This window comes from Marmota monax, unplaced genomic scaffold, assembly GCF_021218885.2.
Source record: "Marmota monax isolate L192 unplaced genomic scaffold, Marmota_monax_Labrador192_F-V1.1 WCK01_AAM20220418_F8-fsc00008, whole genome shotgun sequence".
NCBI lineage: Eukaryota > Metazoa > Chordata > Mammalia > Rodentia > Sciuridae > Marmota > Marmota monax.
The window spans coordinates 2,450,754-2,474,869 of record NW_026694432.1 but is presented as its reverse complement, the minus strand read 5'-3'; the positions used below and the strand labels follow the sequence as shown (position 1 = coordinate 2,474,869).

General features: G+C 34.7%; 1 protein-coding gene across 3 annotated transcripts in view; it reads right to left on the bottom strand.

The window, feature by feature from the left end:
- LOC124110091 (putative selection and upkeep of intraepithelial T-cells protein 1 homolog) overlaps positions 1–22,869 on the bottom strand; it is a 33,124-nt gene extending 10,255 nt beyond the window's left edge. For 2 of the 3 annotated variants that reach the window (XM_046469178.2, XM_058570772.1), the window contains exons 1-6: positions 22,727–22,869; positions 16,273–16,353; positions 7,965–8,312; positions 6,179–6,460; positions 3,512–3,625; positions 1,184–1,291 (exon numbers count right to left, since the gene is read on the bottom strand). In XM_046469178.2, the coding sequence (XP_046325134.1) occupies positions 1,184–1,291; positions 3,512–3,625; positions 6,179–6,460; positions 7,965–8,312; positions 16,273–16,348 (928 nt within the window). In that variant the 5' untranslated portion in view covers positions 16,349–16,353; positions 22,727–22,869. The remainder of the gene's footprint in view (positions 1–1,183; positions 1,292–3,511; positions 3,626–6,178; positions 6,461–7,964; positions 8,313–16,272; positions 16,354–22,726) is intronic. The other variant, XM_058570773.1, reaches the window with a different exon arrangement.
- Positions 22,870–24,116: the final 1,247 nt, after the last annotated feature.

Below are 24,116 nucleotides of genomic sequence, written 5' to 3'. Positions count from 1 at the left end.
TAGAGTATAATTAGACATATTTATACAAACATGGAGTACATCTTATTCTAACTGGGATCCCTGTCTTGTGGTTGTACGTGATGTAGATTCACTGTGGTGTGTTCATATATGTACATAGGAAAGTTAAGTTCATATTGTTTTGCAGCTATCACCTCCATTCATCTCCAGAAATTTTTTTATATTCCAAATTGAAATTCTGTATTCATCTAACAATTCCCTACCTTCTACATCCAGCCCCTGCCAGCCACCACTCTATTTTTTGTCTGCTTGGTTTTGATTACTCCTAGTGCCTTATACAAGTGAAACCATATAGTATTTTTTTGTGAGTAGTTTATTTCATTTAGAATAATATCCTCAAAGTTCATTCATGCTTTAAGCTGAACATATTGTAAGATGTTGCAGAATTTCTACTTTCACCTCTTTTGGTTTAAGACCATTAGTGTCTTCATTTTATCAGAAAAAGTTAATGAAAAAAAATCATCTGAAGAGTCCAGTCCTACTTTATGGTTTCTGCATTGTGGTTTTGTCTATGACGCTGACATATTATTAAAAAATTACTTTATCTTAATGATCATTACCTTGTACATACAATTTTCTTAGGGACCTCAAATATACTGTGGATGGCACATTTTAAATGCTCAGTTCAACTATCCCAAACTTTTGTAATTACTATTTTAATTTCACCTTCAAGGAGAGCCAAAAAAGAAGGATCAATTTCAGGTGTCCACACACACCATGACATTAAGCAAAATTCTTATGTACTGATGGATAATTTTGAAAGAGGGTCCCTTTCTTTGCATCAATAACTGGAGGCAGTTTTGATTTGAAAGATATCTATGACCTACAAACATTAAGATACAGTGAATCATTATCTCTAGGTTAAAGTATGGGAATAATTAGAGTAACTTATGAAGCAAAGTGCTGATGGCTAGATTTAGGAGCAAAAATGAGACTATTAAATTGAAGAAATATTTTCTTTAGAAGCAGAAACATCAGTAATTTTTAATGTATCATTAATCCCATAAAATTCAGGAGGCTGGAATTCAAACCCTATGACATGTGGCCCAAGGGTCTATTGTTCCTATAGTTCACACAAGTATCCCTCCTCTTTCTTTGGCTAAGTGTCTTAAGAGTTACTGGGCATTTGGGGAAAAGAAATTTTCATCCTCTTGATCGTACATACCTCTTTGACGCTGATACAAACAGACACTGAGTATGACATCTACAACCACTGAAGAAATAATTATCACTGAACCCACTAACAGAGGAGAATTCCAGCTGCAGCATCTATCTGAAGAAAACGAAATGTTAATAATCACTGGTTACTGGTGGGAGGCACTTTGGATTTGGGGGAAAGCACAAAAGAAAACAACAGCTATATTTTGATGCCATCTCCAGTATTGATTAAGAACAGGACTAAGGATTAGGACTTAAATATCAGAAAGCTGTTGTTGACAGGTAAAAGGGATGGGACATGTATTGGGCTGAGGCTAAACAGGCCTGGAGGAAAGAAACAAATCTTACTCTACCTAGCCAATCAATGGGCCTCATTAGAGAGCAGGATATGGGGTTTTAAGGTCTTTAAATACAAGAATATCACAAGTGAAATGACCTTCAGATAACACATTATTTAAAATATTCTTTACTCAAATCATGGTAGTATCATTTGGCTGTCTCTTCATGGAGTTATTTCATACTATGAAGGCTTACTACTATGGGTTTGCCCATTCTTCTGCTAGAGGGTTAAATGATCAGTTCAACTTAGTGATTAAAATATAGGATATGAGTGTCCATATAGTTTATATTCAAACTTATTTCCTACCATTATCACCTTTGTGATTTTAGGTGCAACACCACTTTGAAATACATAATTTTCATCATATGCTAAAATGGGGATAGTAATAACATCTAGTTCAAAGTGCATTATAGAGGTCAAATTCCTTAATAATTATAAAGTTACTGGAATATGGCTTGTTAATAGTAAAAACTCAATAAAGTGTTAGCCTCTCATGGTTATAATTCCTACCACAGAATGAACTCTGCCACCTTGAAAATGATTCATTTCAAATGATTCAAGAACACCTTCTAGATAACGATGAATAAATGTTAGGAGTTAAAATTATGCCAGAAGGGAATAGTTGAATAACTGGAGGCAGTTTGATTTGTAAAGATCAATGTAGAAAGATCTTTTACTATAATCTCTAAAGAGTTATCTAGAACCACACATGTTGCCTTAGAAATCTCAATAAAGCACAAGATACTAGAAGGAAGTATGCAATAAAAAAAAGGAAGTGCATTAAAAGGTGTAATGAAGGAGAGGAAAATTTTTAAAAAATCCTTGAAACTTGGATGCTATCAATAAGCAGATAAGCTACAAAATAAAAATTTACTTTATTGAAACAGCAACTGGCAGGAGCTAAAGTTGTGGATTTGTGGCTTTCTGGTATGTGGGTTCTTCCCTAGCCCCATGGACACAGTAATGGAAAATGGCAGCCATTTGAATCAAATAACAGAGTTCAGGCCAGAAGAGCAGGTAGAAATGAAAAGGAGAGATCCATCAAGTTGGGATAAGTGCAGAAGAACTGAGACCCATATCCTCAGCTGACTATTTGGTTTGGGAGGAGATCCTAGGGGATCTTATCTGATTGTTAAAGACAGGGTACCAGAGTGGGTATGTGAGCTTGAGGCTTTTTAAATTGAGTCTGGAATTATTCTTCTCAAATACATCCAAAGACATAGTTGATGTAAAAATTTCTCTTCTAGTCATATGAACTAGCATATCATCTACTTTGGCCTACTGGCTTGTGCATATTGGGCATGACCTTGTCATTTTGTTTGGAAATCTGATGTCTTTCTTCCCAGAGGAAAGACTCCTAGCCCACGTAGAAATGACATCCTGTCCTGCAATGCTGTATGAGGAAATGAATCCAGGAGACTGCTCTTGAGCCAATCTAGAATTCTGCTATGCCATTTTGAATGTTTTGGTATGTTGTAAACCTTTATTGAGTTGGTGCTTTCCAATCCTGAATGGCTATTTATTGTGTATACTGAATTTTATTGTGAATCCTTCAATTCCACTTCCCCCTATAGCATAATTTAGAATGAATGAAAACTTTTTCAGTGGTGAGTGATCTCTCTGAAGCCTTTCCATGAAAATATGCAGTTTGATACTTTATTTTCTGTCCCTGAGAAGGTCATTTCCAAGGGAGAAATATGTATTAATGGTGTTAGATGTTGTTAAAATCTTTCCTAGCTTGTTTGCCTATCTATTACCATAAAAAAGAGGTTTCGGCTTGTATAAGGTGCAAGAAGCTCAGGTTTCCAGATAAATAACACTGTAAGCAGCTCAGCAACAAGAAAAAAAATATCTAGGACCAAGGAATTGGTGTAGGATATAGATCTAACACCCAAGAGTTTAGAATGTCTCAGGTAGACAGACTTGGGAAGAAAGAGCAGCTTTAGCTCTTTCCCCTCTTCCACTTTGCATCTCTCATTCTTCAAACCTACTTACCTTGTTCCTGTTGGCAATAGAATACAACACTGGGAAATGCAATAGAGGATATCAGCACTGTCACAAGTGTAATTATAATTATTATCCAAATTTTCTTCTGTGAAAATAGTTCATCTGAAATGGAGAGTTACAAATCTTACCTCCTAGGAAACTTGGGGTGAAGGACCCACCCAATTAAAAATGATGATTCATCCAAAGCATAATCCAATTCAAGATCCCTTCTCCCTGGAATATTAAACCTAAGCCAGTTTGGAGAGGCATTTATGATTGGGTAGGTGAAAAGTAGGATTGGGTCTAGAATGAGGCTGAGTCAGGCTGACACATGTGAGTGAAACCCACTCTCTGTATTTCTTCCCATGCATTCTGATTCATGAGCTCCTTGGGTAAAAGAAAAAGGTAGTGCTAAGTTCTTCCCCCTTAAACTCCCACCCAAGACTCAGATGCAGTTTTTCCAGGACTATAACAAGGTCACTCCCAACTGAAGCCTTCCTTCAGTCCTCTTGTCTAAACTATCAGAATATGTGCAGTTCTGAATTTGCCAATGTACTTTTTGGGTCTGGCATTATTCTTCTCAAATACATCCAAAGACATAGTCTATGTAAAATTTTCTCTTCTAGTCATATGGACAATATCTACTTTGGCCTACTGGCTTGTGCATATTGAGTGGACCAAGATACACATGGTGTTGTAACTAATCCTATATCCAGATACCCACCTACTGCACCCTCCTACTGCAACCCAATGAGGTCAAAACAGACCTTTATCTGCTCACAAGTCAGTCATGGACAGAGTCCCAAGTAAGATTAAACTTATGATATTTTCTTTAACATAAGTTTTGACTCTTTCCATATGTTCTGATATTCATGAATGGAACATCAGATCTCCCTGAGATGTCTATATTTCCTGGAACTGAAAATTATTTCCCAAGGTTTGTGTTAATTATAATTCTTTTTAAAAATATAAGTTTGTAGAAAAGTACATGTCTACTTTAAGCACGTGCTAACTCAAAAATATATGTCTCATTATTTACAGAAGTTGCAATTAAATTAAATATTTTCCCTTCTATATCTGCCATGAACTATAGGGACAGAGAGTAGATAGATCAATCTTTCTTTATTTTATATAACAGTTTGTCCTTCTGTTTCTAACACAATATAATATGAAGCTTAGTTTTTGAATACCAAATGAGAAAATAAATGTAAAAGTGTTTGAAGAAAGTTAATTGCTAAAACTGTTAGAAGAATTAATATTCTTATTATAATATACATGAGTTACAATATGCTTCTCAGCTTCTGGTTCCAACACTAATTTTATGAACTCATACAAACCCTAATACATACATATATAACTAGTAGTTTACAAGATACTTTTTTGGTTTTATTTCAATCATTTAAGTATAAGTTATTGATTGTCTAAATACTATATGCCATACAATATTTGAAGCAGTTGGGGGAGTGTCTCAGTTAATAAAACCAACAAAAATTCCTACCTTTATGTTTCGAAGAGGAAAATAGATAAGAGAAAATAAAATTATTACGCTATGCTGTGGGTTAAAAAGTAATGATACTAAAAATTAAAAATTAAAGAAGTATGAGGAGACAGGAGACCCCAGGTGATAGGAAGCAGGTTACATTTTTTTCAGGTCAGTTTGTGGAACAAGTTCTTATTAAGAAGATTAGAGTTTAGCATAGACTTTAAGGAGACAAGGAAGGTTAGTGAGATTTACGGCATTGTAGGAAGGGGGAACAACTAGAGCAAAGACCCCACAGCAGGAGCTCATCTGCACAGATGGGGGCAGCAACGAGTCTGTGTGACTCTAGAGCGGACAAAGGAGGACACCAGGAGCTGAGGTCAGATAGGTAATGGGAATACAGACAGTCACGCAGGACGTTGTGGGGCATTTTACTCTGAATAAAATGGGGAACAATTGCAGGGTATTGAAAGAGGGTAGTGTTTTATGTCTCATGTTTGAGATGGGTCCTGCTGTCTGCATGTTGAGCATAAGCCATGTGAATTAAGAACAGACGTGGGACTCTTTCAGATTCTACGGCACTGCATCGCTCAGTGGGGGATGGGGTCTGACTTGGAGGGCAGTGGTGAGGTGGTGAGAAGTGATGAGACACCAGGTATTTATTTTAGAGCTAGATATGGTGTTATTTCTTGACAGATACTATCTATGTAGAATATGAGAAAAGAATTGGAGTCAAGGATAAGTTTAAAGATTTTGTTCTGAAAAATTGAAAATGTGAAGTGTGATTGGGAAGGTAGTAAACTAAACCAAGAGTATAGTTTTATACACTTGGCATGAGGTACCCACTGGACTATGTTGAGATGCTGAGATGGAGATGAGAACAGAGTGGGAAGAGGTCTGGCCTGAAGATAAAATTTGAGAAGCCATCATTAGATCAATGGTATTTAGAGCCAGGAGGCAGGATGAACTCATTAGAGAGTAAAGGCTGAAAACCTGGGAAATCCAATATCAAGAACACAGTGAAAACTAGTGAATGTAGGAAAGAGAAGAAGAAAGACAACAAGCAAAACGATGAATAAATCCAAGAGAAACTAATGCCTTGGAAACCAAGTGAAGAAAGCAAATGAATTTTTCTGCTTTGTTTATTCGTCATGTGACATTGGCTATCATTTGAAGAACAAATACACAGATCTCACCTGCTAAGACAATGCTCGTTCTTTCCTCTTGGCCAGTTAGAGGGTTTCTAAGGTAGCAAGCAACATTTCCAGAGTGGGCATCCCTGAGAAGAAGGGTCATCTTCATGTTGAACAATTTGTCTCTATCCTGTGAGTGAGATTTTGATGTAGGTAGGAGTATGTCTCCTCTGCTGTCTCTCCATTCCATTTGAGGCTGTGGGAACCAACCTCCTGAATGACATTCCATAATAAGACCTTTGGTATTAGGAGGATGCACAAAAATCTGTATGTCTGAGCTTGTAGCTGGTTGGATATGAAGGGGGAAAACAATATTTATAGGTAAAGGGAAGAGGAACATAGCAGCGAAATAAAAATCCAAAGGAAAACCAAATAAGCCAGGCAAAAGGGTTACACCATACAAAGAACATCTTGTTCTAAATAAGTTAGGGGAGAAAATGACTCTTTGTTTTATTTATTTATTCATTCATTCATTCAAAAATGTTTATTGGTTATTTACTAAATCTTAGAGGCTTAAATGGGTCCTTGGATTGCTAAAATGATTACATTATGATTAAATAACTATTATAGATTACAGACCTCATAGGTATATGGCTTAATATCTTTTATTCTATCTTCATCATGAGTCACTTTTGAGCCACCATAATCAATTATAAATAATTGATTAGAGTATGAATCCAAGTTTGCAACTTAAACTGAAACTTTATGTGTTCATTATATATAACAGGTATTTATATATAATATGTCTTGCATAAACAGGTAATATACTGATGACATCAAAATACATATTCATTTAGAGAAAAAAAAACTTTTGAAGAATTTCAAGGTATTGCCTGAGACATAAGACTTGACTAATGTGTGGACAAAGGAAGAATTAGTAGAGATTTAAAGTGTAACCCAAAAGCAGATCTGTCCAATAAGACTTTCTGCAATAAGAGAAATAGTCTATACCTCTGCTTATGATAGAGTAGCTATGTGCTACATGAGAATATTACCTGGAATGGAGTCAGTGAGATTTTAGAACTGGACATGTAATTTTTATTTCTTTAATTTTGATAAATTTAAATATAAATTTAGATGATCATCTCATATTGGATAGCTCAAATCTAGACTGCAGAGTCAGGTGGTATATAATGCCCAATAAGTATGTTAAACATGAGTGGGCCAGAGTCCTACATTTGGATGCTCCCATATATGAAATTCTTCAGTTTACTCCATATCTCTTGCATTTCTCTGTCATTTGGAATAATTTAAAGGATGAGGAGCTTGACTTAAATACTATGAATTTGCATCCCATATAGATATAGCATATATATCTGAGGACATTGAAGATTGTAGATAAAGATTTTTTTTTCAAATAGGTTTAAGAAAATTAACTTAGCACTAAATAGTCAGTGAATTGAGTCTAGGAGAAGTGATAATAAAATTACCATTAAGGAGACTTTTGTAAAGCTTCAGGTAGCTTGTAAAATTACATTTTACTAAAGTGCTACCAGAAATAACTGAAAACATAAACAAATCTTAAAAATGGAACTATTGGTCTTTTAGAAATCTACAATGTATGTGGACATAAAAAGAAGGTATTTGGTGATAGAGTTGTTGTCTTCACAGTTTTCACCCTTGATCATCTACTCTTTCCAGTTCAAAAACTAAATGCATAAATTTGAACTTGCTAACCAAATTATGTAAAAAGGAAATAGTCTGAAACACTTGAGAGTTTTTCTAATGCTGAGCCACAGATGGGTTGAGAATCACAGATGCAGAGAAACTTCAGAGGGATCCACCTTACCTGTGACCTTCACTTCTGTGATGTCCTCTTCAGAGAAATCACCATCTCTGAAGAAGCAGTGGTACTGCCCATCATCATCAACACTGACATTAAAGATCCTGAGGGTCACTTTACCTTCTCCAATGGCATCTTTGAGGAGTTCTGTCCGCTCCACATACCTGGAGGTAGTTTCTCCATACAGGTCTTTACCCTCCTTGTACAGGTAAATGGGTTGTGTGTAGCGGTTACGGAACCAGCGGATCTCCATGTGTCGTGCACTCTGCGGTGGAGACAACTGGCAGCTGAGCTCAACTTCTCCACCAAATGGAGCCAGGATTGGCCCCTTTATGCCTTTCACCATGAATTGTTCTGGGAAGGGAAACAATAACCAAAAGGTGAGAGCATGAGTTAGGACACACCTTCTACTCAAAATCATTATCATCTCTCTCTCTCTCTCTCTCTCTCTCTCTCTCTCTCTCTCTCTCTCTCTCTCTCTCACACACACACACACACACACACACACACATATCCTTTATTGAGAGTCAATTATTTTGTTCACCCTGAAGACATTTTAACTTAACCCTTGACTGGAGTAGAGTTCATGAAATTATTTACCTTAAAAAATATGAAAATATGGCTTCATTGCTGCTAAATGGTTTGTCTTTGTTAGGAAAAAGTTTAATAGTTGCTTCTTATTCCATTCTATTTGTTCATCCTTTGTAAATCTCTGTCTCAGACTGCTTTTAATATTTGCTACACTTTAACTATAATGAATGTATCCTTTTTTTCTAGATAATTTTCATAGGGCTTCTTGAATTGGAAGATTCTTATTTTTTTCAATTCTAGAAATTTCTACTCATTGCATGTTTAATTTTATTTCTCTTATTCTCTATATTCTTTTATAACGTAACTGTCTTGGCTGTTTTAGGAATTACCAGGAAGATATCCTAAAGTACCACCACCTTCTCCTCCAAGATTCTTTTTTTGTTTTCCCTTTTTGGTGCAACTTGGCTACAGTACATGTTCTTTCAGGCAAGAGACTCAGAAACTCTCAAGGCTGATATTAGTCCCTGACTGGAATAAGATGTGAGAATACGGGGCATTTTAGACTCTCTCATTTTCGTCTCTTGCACCACTCATTGAAGGGAGAATGAAAAGCAGTTGTTCTCACAGTACTCTCCAACTTCCCACATGATGGCCACCTTACCTCTCTCAATATCTTCTGTTATATCACCACTTAATCAAAATGGCCAAATCAATTTAGGTTTTTTTCACCCTTGGAGGCTTCACAGTCTCAAGTATCAGTGTGTGATTGATCAATTTATATTTAATACATTTATATTAAAAATTATTTTGTAAATGTGAAGGAATGCTACATTAGGTGCTGATAGTTCGATCTCTAAATTATTGTATGCCTATATAACAAATCTTTGGGGATAGTTTCATATATTTGAGCATTGCTAGTGAAGTTAATCTTCTTTCCTTAAACAATTAAACTCTTATTTGGATCTCTAAAATACAGATTATTTTGTGTGTGTTTTAAATGCACGTGTTACAGACAAAATAATTGCGAAGAGTGATTATACATTGGCTGCCATGTTTACCTTCACATCTACTTCAAAATAATAATGATAAGGGGTTAAATCATTTCATTGTTATTCTATACTAGTTTTTATATATAACTAGACAAATAATTTGTTACATTTTCATCTTTTTTTTTATTTGTTGCTTTTAGATATACATGACAGTAAGGCGTATTTTGATATATTATACATACATGGAGCACAACACATTCCAATTAGGATTCCATTCTTGTGATCATACACAATATGGACTTACACTAGTTGTGTATACATTGATGAGAAAAGGACAGTTATGTTCAATTCATTCTCCTGTCTTTTCTATTCCCTTCACCCTCCCTTCCTTTCATTCCACTTTGATTAATCCAATGAACTTCTATTCTTTCCCTCCCTACCCTCCCTTATTGTAGGTTAACATCCACATATTTATTTGTATTTTTGCTTTTTAGATACACATGATAGTAGAGTGTATTTTGACATATAAGTTCTTTTTTTTAAGACTGGGGATTGAACCTGGGTGCTTTCTGCCACCAAACTACATCCCTAGTCCTTTTAATTTTTTTTTATTTTGAGACAGGATCTCACTAAATTTCTCAAGCTGGGCTTGAACTTGCTATCTTCTTGCTTCAGCCTCTTAAATTGCTGGGATTACAAGTGTGTGCCACTGTGACCAGATACATACATATATGTGTGCACATGCATGTGTATGTGTTAGAATAAGAATAAAAAAAATATGAGTATATTCTTATATAAGTGTATATATACATATATATTCTTAAAGTTGTATAATACTTAATTTTATAATTTTTCAGGTTATAACAATCTCACAAGCAACAGAGAAAGGAAGAAAATACTCAAATTCAAAATAGAAAATATTAGAGCTTTTCCTATTAAAATCAACAATGCAGAAAGGATAACTCAGTGTAAGAATTTGAGGCTGCCAAAATAAAATTCTTTGAACTATTTCAAAAAGAAAACATGTATATAAACTTCTTTATATCTATTTTTAAATTGGTGCATGTTAATTACACAGATTGATGAGTTTCATTGTGGCATATGGTACATGCATGTAACATAATTTGATCAAGTTCACTCCCCAATAACTCCTCTTAATTTCCCCTCTTCCATCACCCTTATTTCCATCCTATACTCTATCAGTCTTCCTTCTACTTTAATATTTTTTCCTCCCCCTTTTTTTTCTCACTAACTTCCACATATGAGAGATAACACCTGGTACTCCATTTTCAGTTTGGCTTATTTTGCTTAACATGATGTTCTCCAGTTCCATACATTTTCCAGCAAATGATATCACTTAGTTCTTCTTTATGGTTGATAAAACTTTGTGTATATGTATGTATGTGTACGCATATGTGTGTACGTGTAAGTGTGTATCACATTTTCTTTATCCATTATTCTGTTGAAAGACATCAAGGCTGATTGTTTGACTTTCGTGAATTGTGCTGTGATAAACATGGGTATTCATGTGTCCTTAAGTATGCAAACTTTCATTCATTGGATAAATACCAATGGTGGTATAGCTGAATCATATGGTAATTTTTTTTTAATTTTTTATTGTTGGTTGTTCAAAACATTACATAGTTCTTGATATATCATATTTTTTGAGAAACCACCATACTGATTTCCATAGTGGCTATACTAATTTATATTCCCACCAAAAATGGACAACATTTCCTTTTCCCCTGCATCCTTACTGGTCTTTATTATTATTTGCATTCTTGATGGTTGGCATTCTAACTAGAGTGAATCTCAGTGTTTTGATTTGCATTTTCCTGATGGCCAAAGATGTTGAACATTTTCCATATAATTATTGACCATTTGTACTTCTTTTGAGATGTTTCAGTTCAGTTAATTTGCCCACTTATTGATTTGGTTATTTGTATTGTGATGCCTTCAGCTCTACTCTTTTTGATCAGGATTGCTTTGGCTATTCTGGGTGTTTTGTCTTTTAAAAATTTTGTAATTGCTTTTCCTAGTTCTATGAAGAATATCTGGTATTTTTATGGGTATTGCTCTATAGATCAACTCTTGCTAATATGTCCATTTTAACAATAATTATTCTTCCTATCCATGAATATATGGGAGGTTTCTCATATTCTGATATCTGCTTCAATTTCTGCATTTCAAAATTTTCTTTATAGAGGTTTTTCACCTCCTTTGGTAGGTTTAGTCTTAGGTATTTTTTAATCTATTATAGATGTAATTATTTTTTAATTTCTTTCTTAAAAGATTCATTATTGGTATATAGAAAAACTATTTGTTGTTATACATCAATTCAGTATTCTGCTTCTTTTCTGAATTTATTTATCAGGGTTAAGTGTCATTTGAACCAATGTTTAGGGTCTTCTAAGTATATGATTGCTGCTGCCAATAGGGGTAATTTGACTTCTTCCTTTCCTATTATATCCATTTATTTCTTTCCCTTGCCTAATTGCTATGGCTCAAATTTCAAGGACTATAGTGAAGAAGAGCCTTGATGTCTTTCAAAAACAGCAGCTATCCTTATCTCAATCCTGAATTTGAAAAAAAAAATGCTGTTTTTCTCCATTCAGTATGATGCTGAGTTTGGTTTTGTCATATATAGCCTTTATTATGTTGAAGGATTTTCCTTCTATACCTACTTTCTTCATGGACTTTATCATGAAGGAATGTTCAATTTCATCAAATGCTTTTTCTGCATCTATTGAAATGATTATGTTTTCTTTCCTTGATTCTATGTATGTTCTATACTACATTTATTGATTTGTATACATTGAACCATCCTTGCACTTCTGGAATAAAACCAATTTGATCATGTAATATGTGTTTTTTAATAATGGTTGAATTTGGTTTGCAAGTATTTCTTTCTTTCAGTTAGTTTGGCTAAGTTTTTACCAATTTGTTTATTTCTCCCCCCCAAAAGACCCAACTATTTATTTCATTGATCATTTGTGTTTTTTAAATCTTTTTTTAAAGAGAGAGAGAGAGAGAGAGAGAGAGAGAGAATTTTTTGATATTTATTTTTTGATTTCGGCGGACACTACATCTTTGTTTGTATGTGGTGCTGAGGATCGAACCCAGGCCACACGCATGCCAGGCAAGCGCGCTACCACTTGAGCCACATACCCAGCCCCAATCATTTGTATTTTTATTTTACTTTTTATTTCATTAAGTTTAGCTCTGATGTTTATGATTTATTTCATATTTCTAGTTTTGGTATTGTGTTGTTCTTGTTTTTATAAGTCATTGAAATGTATCATTAGTTTGTTTTTTTTTTTTTTTGAGATCTCTCTGATTTTTTTAAATGTAGGCACTAATATATATAAACCTCCCTCTTAGAACTGCCTTTGCTGTATCCCATAAATTCTGATATGTTTTATTAATATTTCGGATTCCAAGAATTTTTAAACCCATCTCCACAGTTTCTTCAGTGATCCACTTATCATTCAAAAGAAACTCTTTCTTACATTTGTATAATTTCTGTGTTTTTTCATTGTTGATTTTTAATTTCATTTCATTCTGATCTGAAAAGATGCAAGAGATCATTTAAAATAGATAAGGTTTGCTTTTTGGCTTAATACATGATCACTTTTGGAGAAAGTTCCATGAGTTTCTGAAAAGAATGTGTATTAAGCTTTTTTGGATGAAATATTTTGTATATTCTTGTTAAATTTATTTGGGCTATATTAGAGTTTAAATCTGATGTGTCTTTCTTGATTTTGTGCCAGAATTACTTGTTAGTGAGAATGGGGTAGTGAAGTACTCCACTATTATTGTATTGGGACCTGTCAGTCCCTTTGTATCAATGTTTGTTCTATGAAATTAAGTGCAGTGACATTTGGGGAATAAATAATTATATTTTTGTTAGATTGTTTCCTTTACCAATTGTTTCCTTTATCAAATGTTTTGACATTGTTTGTCTGTTCTATTTTTTGGCATGAAGTCTGCTTTGTCTGTATATGGGATTAGCTAATCCTGCTTAGTTTTGGAGTCCATTTGCATGGGATATCATTTTGCATCCTTTCACTTTTCAGTCTCTGAACATCTTTGCCTATGAGATGTGTTTCTTGGGACAACATACTGTTGGGTCTTGCTTTTCAATCCAGTATTCTATTCTATATCTTTTAATTGGAGAATTAAGACCATTTGAACTCATAAAAAATTAAGACCATTTGAACTTGTTATTATAGGGGTATGTACTACCATCTGTCATTTTGTTTCATTTTTCATATTTGAATCATGACTAATTCTCATTTGCTTATCTATTTTTTCTAATGAATTTATTCTTTTCCCTGATCTCTTGGTTATTTTTATCTTCCTGTTCTGTGTGTATCTTCTCCCTTAGATCATTCCTTGGAACTTTGATCATTGTTTTTCAATATTGTTTAGTTGTCACTGGATCTGTATTTTATTTATTTATAGGTGGTGCTGTAACTTGATCCTGGTGCCTCACACATGCTAAGCAAGCATTCTGCCACTGAGTTGCAACCTCAGCCCAGAACTTTGATCATTTTGACAATCAACTTTTTGAAATTTTTCCTGACATTTCTTCTACTTCATTGTCTATGGGTTCAACTATTGGAAAGTTATAAAATTTCGGAGACATGTTTCCATATTTCTGTTTTGATATTTGAATATCCGCTGGGCTAGATATATCTTCTACTCTTATGTCAGAGACTTTTTTAGTGAATTACTTTGTGTTTACCATGTGCCCTAGACTGTGGGTAAATCTCAGCATAAAAGCAACTTCTCAACATATTCAACTACTGTGATCAATTCCTAACCCTTCTTTGAGAAGACATAATAATCTTGAGTAAGTGACCATTTGAGAGTAAACCATATGCTAATAATCCATAAAAACTTATAGAAAATTATCTTTGTAGCTCCACTCATCCAAAAGTGAAAATGGGAATAATACTATAGTAGGTTGTAAAGTTGGATATTGAAGAAAGTAAAATTAATATTTAACTTTGCCGAGTAGCTGATCTCTCAATGCTTTTACTCCAGACTGGAGGAGCGGGCATTTGTATAGCCTGCTTTTGATCCACCATCTTGATCTTTCAATCTCTGGAAATTTTTTATATAAAAGCTCTATTTTTAAATAACTATTGGATATGGAATATATCTACAAAATATTAAAGTTTATCGCATAAATATAATCATCTTTTTGAAATCTGAAATTAGTTCATGAAGAGATCTCAATGGAACAGAGTTTAGAAATTCAGACACACTGGAAATTTGGTTTATGAAAAAGATGACTTCTGGAATCAGTGGAGAAAGTTGAGTTAATCAGTGGAAAGGACAACTGATTAATTATTTTTGGACAAAAATAATGTTGGATCTCTCTCAAGCCTTGTATAAAAAGAGAAAATGTTAATAATAAGTGAAACTGTGTGTGTGTGGAAGGGAGGCAGATGGCAATAAGGGAGTGGGATTATATGGGAACTCCATACACTTCCTGCATAATTTTTTCATGAACCTGAAACTGACTTAGAAAATAGCTAAAAATTAAAAATAAAAATTAAGTGAGTTAAAAATTAAAAGTCAATTAGGAAAAAGTGGAGGACAAAATAAATAACAACTTTGGCAGGCAATTTTGCAATCAATGAAATAAAATTAAAATTCAAAATAAAATAAATTTTATATATCCAAAATATGATTTAAAAATCTAATAAATTATAAACTTGTCATAAACATAGGGAACAGATAAAACAGATTAAAAATCAAATCAATGGTTAGTCTTTTCTTTGTTGCTTTTTATGAATGCCTAACAATGAATAGGAAATAAGAAGTTAGAAAATAAACAGGAAGTTCAGAGAAAAAGAAAATACAAAATTTTTGGAAAGATACTCAACCATACTCATTAATAAGAAACTATAAAGTAATCAGTGTAAAATCCTATTTTTCAGCAATAAGTTTGGAAAAGATAAAAAAAACTTTGATACCTGTAACATCTACCTGACAAACTCACATATGCTATTTGGCAGAAGTTATTGACAACTACTTCAGAATAACATTTTCAATATAATAGTAAAATAGTGCATAAACTATGGTCAGCAGTTCTACTGGAAATGCTTTGTATGTTCACACTCACAGTTATGCTTAAAACAGGTACAATGATATTTGTGTAATTTTTTATTTTAATTAACAAAAGACTGAATCCCACCTAATGTTGTATCAGTAAGATGTTTTTCATCTAACGTGCAGCTTTTAATAGAAATATCTATACTTTTATGTCATTTGTTGTCTTAGAATTTTATGGATCTCTAAATACCTGTATTTATTTCTGCCTTGTCTAGATTCCTTGACAAATGCAGATTCCCATCCTCTATCAAGATCCCTCTAGTCTGTTTCATCTTTCCTTATCTTATTCTACACTGTTCTGAAAACACACAGGGATTCCAAGATGGATCCACTCCTTGCACCACTTCCTCTCTGCAAAAGTAATACATAAATCATGTCTCCTCAACATGAAAGGTTCTCAAGGGCAAGTTTTAATTTATCTTTATTTGTTTTTCCTTCCTGGAACCTAGTACAAATCTGAGTAAAGAAAACTTGCTCATTAGGAATGATTAATTCTTCCTAAATATAAGCCGTATCCTATGGTGCTCATCTTCATATCATTACTACATATTAAACCTTAGAAGAAATTGTCAAAAAGTAAATAAAAAACTTATTTTTTGAGTTCACCCTTGCTTTTCCTGGCAAACTTCATTTTTCTTATGTTTGTAAGGACAAGTGAGAGATCATACCTGAACTTGGAGTAACCATCTGAAGGAGGTACAGGACAACAAAGAGTCTGCAGAAAAGTACCCTTGTAGTTTTCATTGCACCTGTGATAAGGAATGAGGCAAGTTCATAAACAGTGATAACAGGAGTAAGAAGTTGCAGAATTCAAACACCTCCACATCTTTTCATAGTAATTAACTCTCAAGTAAACTTGCCAGGTAAAATGTAGGACATCCAGTTAGATTTTAATTTCGGATAAACAATAAGCAAGTTTTAGTATAAGCATTTCCTTTGTAGTATTTAGTGTCCTCAAATTTTGATTTGCTAACTCTGGCAACCCAACCCTTAAGAATATGCAATATAATGAGTAGGCCCAGACTGACCTGTCTTTCCCACTCAAGGGCGAGTTCTTCCCAAGCTAGATGTCATTTGTTTTCTGGTTTTGTAGACTTCATTGAATGACCTGCTTTTTCAAAGTGACAGACCTAGAGAACAGAACCTTATCTCCTAAGTCTCTGTACTGCAAACATCTGTCACATATAATTACATTTACTTAAACAGAAAACTTTACAGACAGAGATTTAGGCTTATTATTAGGGGAGAACCGAGTGGCCATTTCAGAAAGGAATATGGCTTTCCGAATTTTATCTTCATGGAGAACTTGTAATTAGAGATAGATGTGTGGACTCGTGTGGTCAATAAAAAGCAAAGGGGAAAATGAAATTGGCTTCCTCAATCAAATTGGCTTTTCATTCATATGATAGTTTGATTTTTGACTCAGCAGATAAATGTGATAGTTATCAATGGGTACCTCAAAAAAAACAAAACAAAACAAAAAAAACAACCCAGCTTCCTAGGTGCTAGTGTTACAGACAAGAGGAAAAAAATAGCTGATGGCAACAATGATGTGCAAATACCACCCTGTGTACACGGGCAGTTCTAGCAACCTGGGAGAGCACTTCCCTCTCCAGCACATAAATATAATAACAGGGAGAAGGTCCACAGAGGCTTTACTAGTGAGGAGGTGCAACCTTGTGAAGAGAGAGGGGCTTTCTCATGAAGCATGAGGCAACAAGGACCTACATCAGATTCAATATGAGGAAGCCTTGCTGAGCAAGAGGACTTGAGCAAAACCTAGTAAGAATGATGAGTGAGGCAGAGAGCAAATTACGAAGGCTCCACATGCCAGGTTAATGAATGTAAGTTTTATCCTCTATGCAAGGGAATTGTAACAGTCTAAGCAGTCACGTGCATAGGGGTTAAAAGCAGGGTCTTAGAAAAGGACCAACCAAGTCAAAATTCTGCCCTTGTCATTTAACTGTATGAGTTTAGAAAAATTACTAAAATTTTGTGTTTCCATTTCTCAGCTATATACAGGGGATGAAAATTAATTTCTTTCTCATTGTATTTATTGTTGGAATTAATGGAGTATAATATCTAAAGTAACCAGAATAATACCTGACACTACTATACTATAAAGTATAAGTACTGTAACGAACTCAAGGACTGTAAGTATTAATTTTCTTACCACTTTTAATATTGTTGAAATATTTAAGAGAGATGAAAAGTGAGAGCCTTGGAATCAGACTCACACCCTGGCTTTACTACTTAACGGTTACCCCGAGTTATTTGTGTAATTTCTGTACCTCTGTTTACTATCCAGAAAAATACATAAGAGTATATATTTCACATACCTAAATTAATTAAATATAAGTGTTTAAGTTTGTATAAAGTTTTGGAGCAAAAAAATGCTTAAAATATGATTTTTAGCTATTGATAAAGAATTTATAGTCATGGCACAGTATTTAGAGATTTACATATTTGAAGTGTGATTCTGAAGGCTGAGGAAGGAATGGAGGCAATAACATCACATGGCAAACAGATGAGTGTTTCAACCCAAACAGGTATTGCTGGGGAAGGAACGAAATATCACCACATAAAAGAGAGAATAACTGTACAACTCCTAGATTAAATTAGTCTCTGAATTGAGGGAATAGCAGAGATGTATTTTCACATGACTTCTGAGCTTCTTGGATGTGTAACTGGGTGGCTAAATTATGTCACTAGTCATGATAAGACCCTTGGGAAGAAAAGCAATTAAATTTTGAACAGGTCAACTTTTAGATTTCTATGCAATTATTTTTAATTTACCTATTTAGGGTAAATTTAATATTTACCCTAGTAAATTATGAACACATATTATTCTCTGCTACAATTGTTAAGGTACATGACTTTGCTATAGATTTTTAGGATTTTTAATATAGGAATTATAACTTCTCTTCAAAATATGTTGCAGAATCCTGTAGTGTGTCCAGCATATATTAGATGTGCTGGCTGTCTCCTATTTGCTTCCCCAGATACAATCTCCATTTTCTCCACCTTTCTCTGTTTCTCACAAAATGAAACATCCTTAGTTTCATTTTGTGAGAATTGAATAGCAATTGGCTCTCTTTTCAGTGGCTTCTGGTGAAATAATAAGCAGATTACAGGAATGAAAGAGGATGACTTTGGAATATTTGCTCTCTCAGACTTTTCTGCTGGGTTGCTGTGTGAGCTATTTGTCCAATCATTAAGCAAGCAAACAAACAAAACCAAACATTGAACAAACAAAAAACATACCCTGTAGCCCTCTTTGCCTATAAGTTTTGGTTACTGCTTCCTGCCTTTACTTCCTCAGGTGTATGGGTGATCATAATCTCTTTTTCTTAGCTCCAGGGTCCTTCTTTGCTCCTCCAAACTGCTCTACATCTTATTTGCACATTTATAAATAAGCTTTTTAATTAATATTCCTTGAACTTGAGCATGTCTTTCATTTCTTGCTGAAATCCTGGCTGGTAACAGGAATTTGTGTTGAATGTAGTTCTCAGAAAGAGATTCCCAACATGTGTTTCTGAAATTGGGTTTCTCATGCACTGGGGGAAGGCACAGTTGACCCTACTAAAAGGAATGGAAAAAGAAATCTATAGCATGCCACAGCACCAGATTTATTCAAATTATGAATATTGGTGGTATAGGATCAAGTGCAGGTGGTGAAGAAGGCACAAGGAAGGAAAGGAAATAGTGTGGTTGGTATGATCAAAAAGTAACTATAAAGACTACAAAGTTCTCTACCTTCTTATGACTGTCCTAGAAGACTGACCTGATGAAAAGGAAAAATTAAAAGCAATGAATCCACAGTTGAGAACCAGGGGGTCTCCATCCTAACTCTGGAAAAGCTCATTTTTTCCCTAATTATAAGAGATGGAAATGAGAATTGAATCCAAGGTCTAATTTTAAGGGTTTCAGAATTGGAGCAATAATTAAATGCTACATTTATAAAGACTCTTAAGCTAATTTAAAGACACTCTAAGGCAGCCTAAAATGCTGAGACATGGGGCAAGGGGATTTGGGAACAGAGGGACAGGGCCATGCATAGGATTAACAATATGGATATCCTTGCTTTTAGGATTATTTAGCTATCATCCCTGAATGTTCAGCTTATTATTTCAGGAGACTCGTGGCTAGCTGGTGGCATCCATCAAAGAGGAAACATTAATTTATACTCAAGGGATGGATACTGACTCTACCTTATAGGATTGAAGTTTCCCCATTGGATGTGAGATCCCAGCTGGTCGCACTTCATCATGCACAGATATTCATACACATAAAAATGTCTTTTCATTCCCTTTTTTTTGTAAATCACATGCAACATTGTCTCTGACCAGGAAATTCATTTTATAGCAAAGGAAGTGCATCAATGTCCTCAGGGGCATGGGATTCACCAGGCTTACCATGTGCCCATGACCTAGATATAACTGATTTGATAGAACCTGAGGAAGGCTGAGGTGTAACACTAGCCCTAGAACATGTGGGATTTGTTTAAACTAGTGGATAACTGATTGTGACTTCATTCTATAGCAGAATGCAAGGTCCTGGAAACCAAGGAGTAGATATGGAAGGTGATCCTCTCATTATGTGACCTTATAACCTACTTAAAAAATGTTTACTTCCCTTCTTATAGTCTTCAATGCAGTGTGTTTGGAGGTCCCATAATCTCACAGAGGAAGGTTTTCACTATATGACACAATTATGAATGAGATGAATTAGAAGCTGAGACTTTCCCCTAACCACCTGGAGCTTCTCACACCATTTAACCAAGAATCAGAAAAGTACATCACTGCATGACTGGAGAGACTGATCCAGGGGTCACAGAGGTGACTTGACCAATACTCCTGGTCCATAGAGACCTGAAGTTACCCAATGAGAGTAGGGATTCAAGGGCTCAGATCCACAGTGGATAGAGCTCTGAAGGACCTCATCTAGCTAAGGTGCTGACTGAAGGCAAGTATTATACAGAGCAAGCAATGGAGGAAGGTACTACAACTTCCATGTTTATATTTTTGCAACCAGTTGAGTTAGTAATAACTACATTTTCCCAGCACCACAAAAATAATAACAACTATATTCTGTATTTTTTCATCATAAATTTTTGCCTGTTTTTCTTCTAAGTTACTTTACATGAGTGACACTGCTGATGACAGACTATGTTTCAGGCAGGAAGTGTGACCAAATTAATATTATCTATTAATATTAATTACAGGATATGGCACCTTATAGGATTGAAGTTTCCCCATGGTAATTATACAAACTTATTCCACAGTTGAAGGGCAAGACTAGACTGAGGACAAAACTCTTGCTAAGAGGTAAAGGTTACTGAGATGCTCATCTTACTTTGTCTATCTACAGCTACTCTGCAGTTCTCCAAAGATAATTTTTAAAAAAACAATTTAAAAAGAAAGCCAAATATATATTGGACCTTTATTTTATTTATTTCTATGTGGTGCTGAGAATCAGACCCAGTACCTCACACATGCTAGACAAGTGCTCTACCACTGAGACACAACCCCAGCCCCAAGCATTGATCATAATATAGAAAACATTGTCCTTTGGAATATTGCTATAATGAACCCCAAATTTCCAATCTCACTCAAATAATAATCCTAATTAGGTACATGTTTCTTACTAGATAGATGAGTTCTAAAAAATATTTGAACAATGGGAGTTAGTGTTTAATAGAGAGTTTTAATTTGGGAAGGTGAAAGATTTCTAGGGAGGGATGGTGATGATTGTTGCAAAACAACATGACTACACTTAACGCTACAGAGAAGTACACTTAACATTTTTAAAATCATACAGCATGTGTATACATATTTTATCAAAGAAATTTTCAAATGTTCAAACAGAAAGCAAATATGTCAGTTAAATACTATAAAAGTTACAAATCACCTTCAACCGGCCAGAAAAGTTAATCAGATCATAAAAGAAGAGATGAATGTCTTTAACTCAGTAAGACCCAGAAACAATGCCCAACCCATCCCTTTTTTGTTATGCATTTATTTTAAGCAGAATCAAAGTGTTTCTGATATGTCATTCTTTATTATTGAGAGTAGATGATTTAAAATATTTTTACTAAGTCTTTCATGCAATATTTTGAAAGTAAAATATAGTTCAGTTTTCTTGAAAAAATTTTAAATTTACATCTAATAATGGTACATATTTATGGAGTACAATGTGATAATTCAATGTGTAATATTCAAATCATCGTGGATAACATTTCCTTCTCATTAAACGTTTAGCATTTCTTTGTGCTGGGAACCTTTAAACTCCTCTTTTCTAGGTTTTTTTTTAGAAAGATACATAACGAATTGTTGTAAAATATAGTGAACCTATGGTACTGTGGAACACTAGAACTTATTCCTCCTAAGTGTATTTTTGTACCTACTATCTGACTTTCCTCTCTTCCTGCTTACCCTTCCTTACCTAGAATCTACTGACAACTAATCTACTCTCTACTTGTATACAATCAACTTTCTAAACATCCATATATGATTGAGAACATGCAGTATTTGTTTTTCAGTGCTTATTTCAGAAAATGAAAGAATTCAGATATCACATTTTTTAAAAAGCTCATCATAAACATTTCATTATGAGATTTTTCTCTTTCTCATTCTATTTTTATTATTCACAACTAGCAACACTAAAGGAGAAGTACTCTGGTTGCAAAGAATTAGTTCCCTTTGTGAAAAAACAGGTGATAGAGGAATAACATGCACAGAAACACTATTTTCTTTTCTTGTTCTCAGGCCATCTCCAGAAATTGAGCCCAATATTTGCTGAGACACAAAGCTACATTCAACTGATCCATAAAGAAAGATTGAGAAATATTTTTCTTCTACAATGATGAAGACTGCCCAATGCATTACATCCTTCTGCACTCCCAGATCTCACTAGTCTTCAAATGTAGGTCAGTCAAGTCCATAGAAATTAGAGACAGAAGTCCTCTCAGAAGGTGCAAGAAGAGGAAAGGATAGAATAAGTAGACTATCCATTAATAGAAAACCATGAACCTAAACCCTAGTAAATCCCCTCATTAACTTGAGCCTGTAATCCTAAGTCAGTTCACTCTTGACCCTGCAGAAAGAGTTCCAGTTGAGTTACCTGAATTTCTAACAGTGTTTCAGCGGTTTTTCTGCAGTCAAGGCGAGATATTCCAGAGTCAGATGGGGATCCCCACTCCTGCTGTCAAACTCTGGGCATATGATTCTGCTAGGCTGATACTTAAGTCCCTTTCCATGGGAAATTCCAAGGGATGATTGTTTATACAAACCTGTGGGTGGCACTCTGTTCAGCTGAATGATTGCACCTGGCATTGCTCAAGTACCAACATGACTTACCTCACTCTGGAAAGAAGAAAAAAATCTCATTTATAAATTTCATACCATTCCTGCTGAATAAAAGGACTGTGGTGAATTGATTCTGAATGCTGAATCTGCACATAGATAGGAAAGAAATGGAGATGTGGAGGCACAAATTGAAGGCACAAAATTCAGGTTGGCCATTCAAGGAAGGTTTTGGAGATCTGATAATGACTGAGAAGAGTCTTGAAGCAAAGCAAACAGTAGCCAATTAAGACTTCAAAGGAATAGAGTAAGTTTTCCAGGCTGAGGAAGCACCTTGACTTTGTAGACATAAGAGAAGGTAATGAATTCAAAACACTTCAGGTAATTAAGTATAGCCAGAGTGGGAGAGAGGATAGGAGGGAATAATGAGAAGTGAGCTGAAGAGAGAGGAAATAATTATGAAAATGAAAAAAATTATGAAAAATGAAAATTTAAGAAATACATCTGATAAATACTTAAGTTTTATGTGCATATTGTACATTTAAGTTTATGTAATATATAAAAGGTCAGGTTATCTGATGACCATGGCTATAGGATGAGGCTTCAGTGGAGTCAGAATCCATACATCTTATCATTTATCTTAGTTCTTGTTTTGACTTGGAGATGAGGTATCCTGTCAGATCTCCTGTGTTAATGCAGGAATGTTCAGCGGCAAAATGATTAATTATGTGAGTTGTGATTTAATCAGTGGATTAATCCACTTATTCGATTAATAATTTGAAAGGACTACTATGTTGGGTGGTAACTATAGGCAGGTGGGACATGAGTAGAAGAAGTGGGTCACTGGAAATATACCCTTGATGATTATATCTTTTCCTCCTGGCTCCTTCTTCTGTCTCTTCACTTCTGAGCCTGCCATGAGCTGATATCTTTCCTTCACCATGTCTTTCCACCATGATGTTCTGCCTCACCCCAGGTCCAGAGCAATGAAGTCAGCTGGTCATGGACTGAACCTCTGAAACTATGAGGGAAAATAAACTTTTCCTCATCTAAATTGTTCTCGTCAGGTATGTTGGCCACAGTGACAGAAAGCTGACTAACAGAGTTCCTGAATCTAGTGTGCTTTTTATCTCCAGGTATTTATGGCAAAGCCCTGCCTAGTTTTTCCCAGGAGACTTGGAGTTTGTCTAAACTCTTTCCCAGCACAT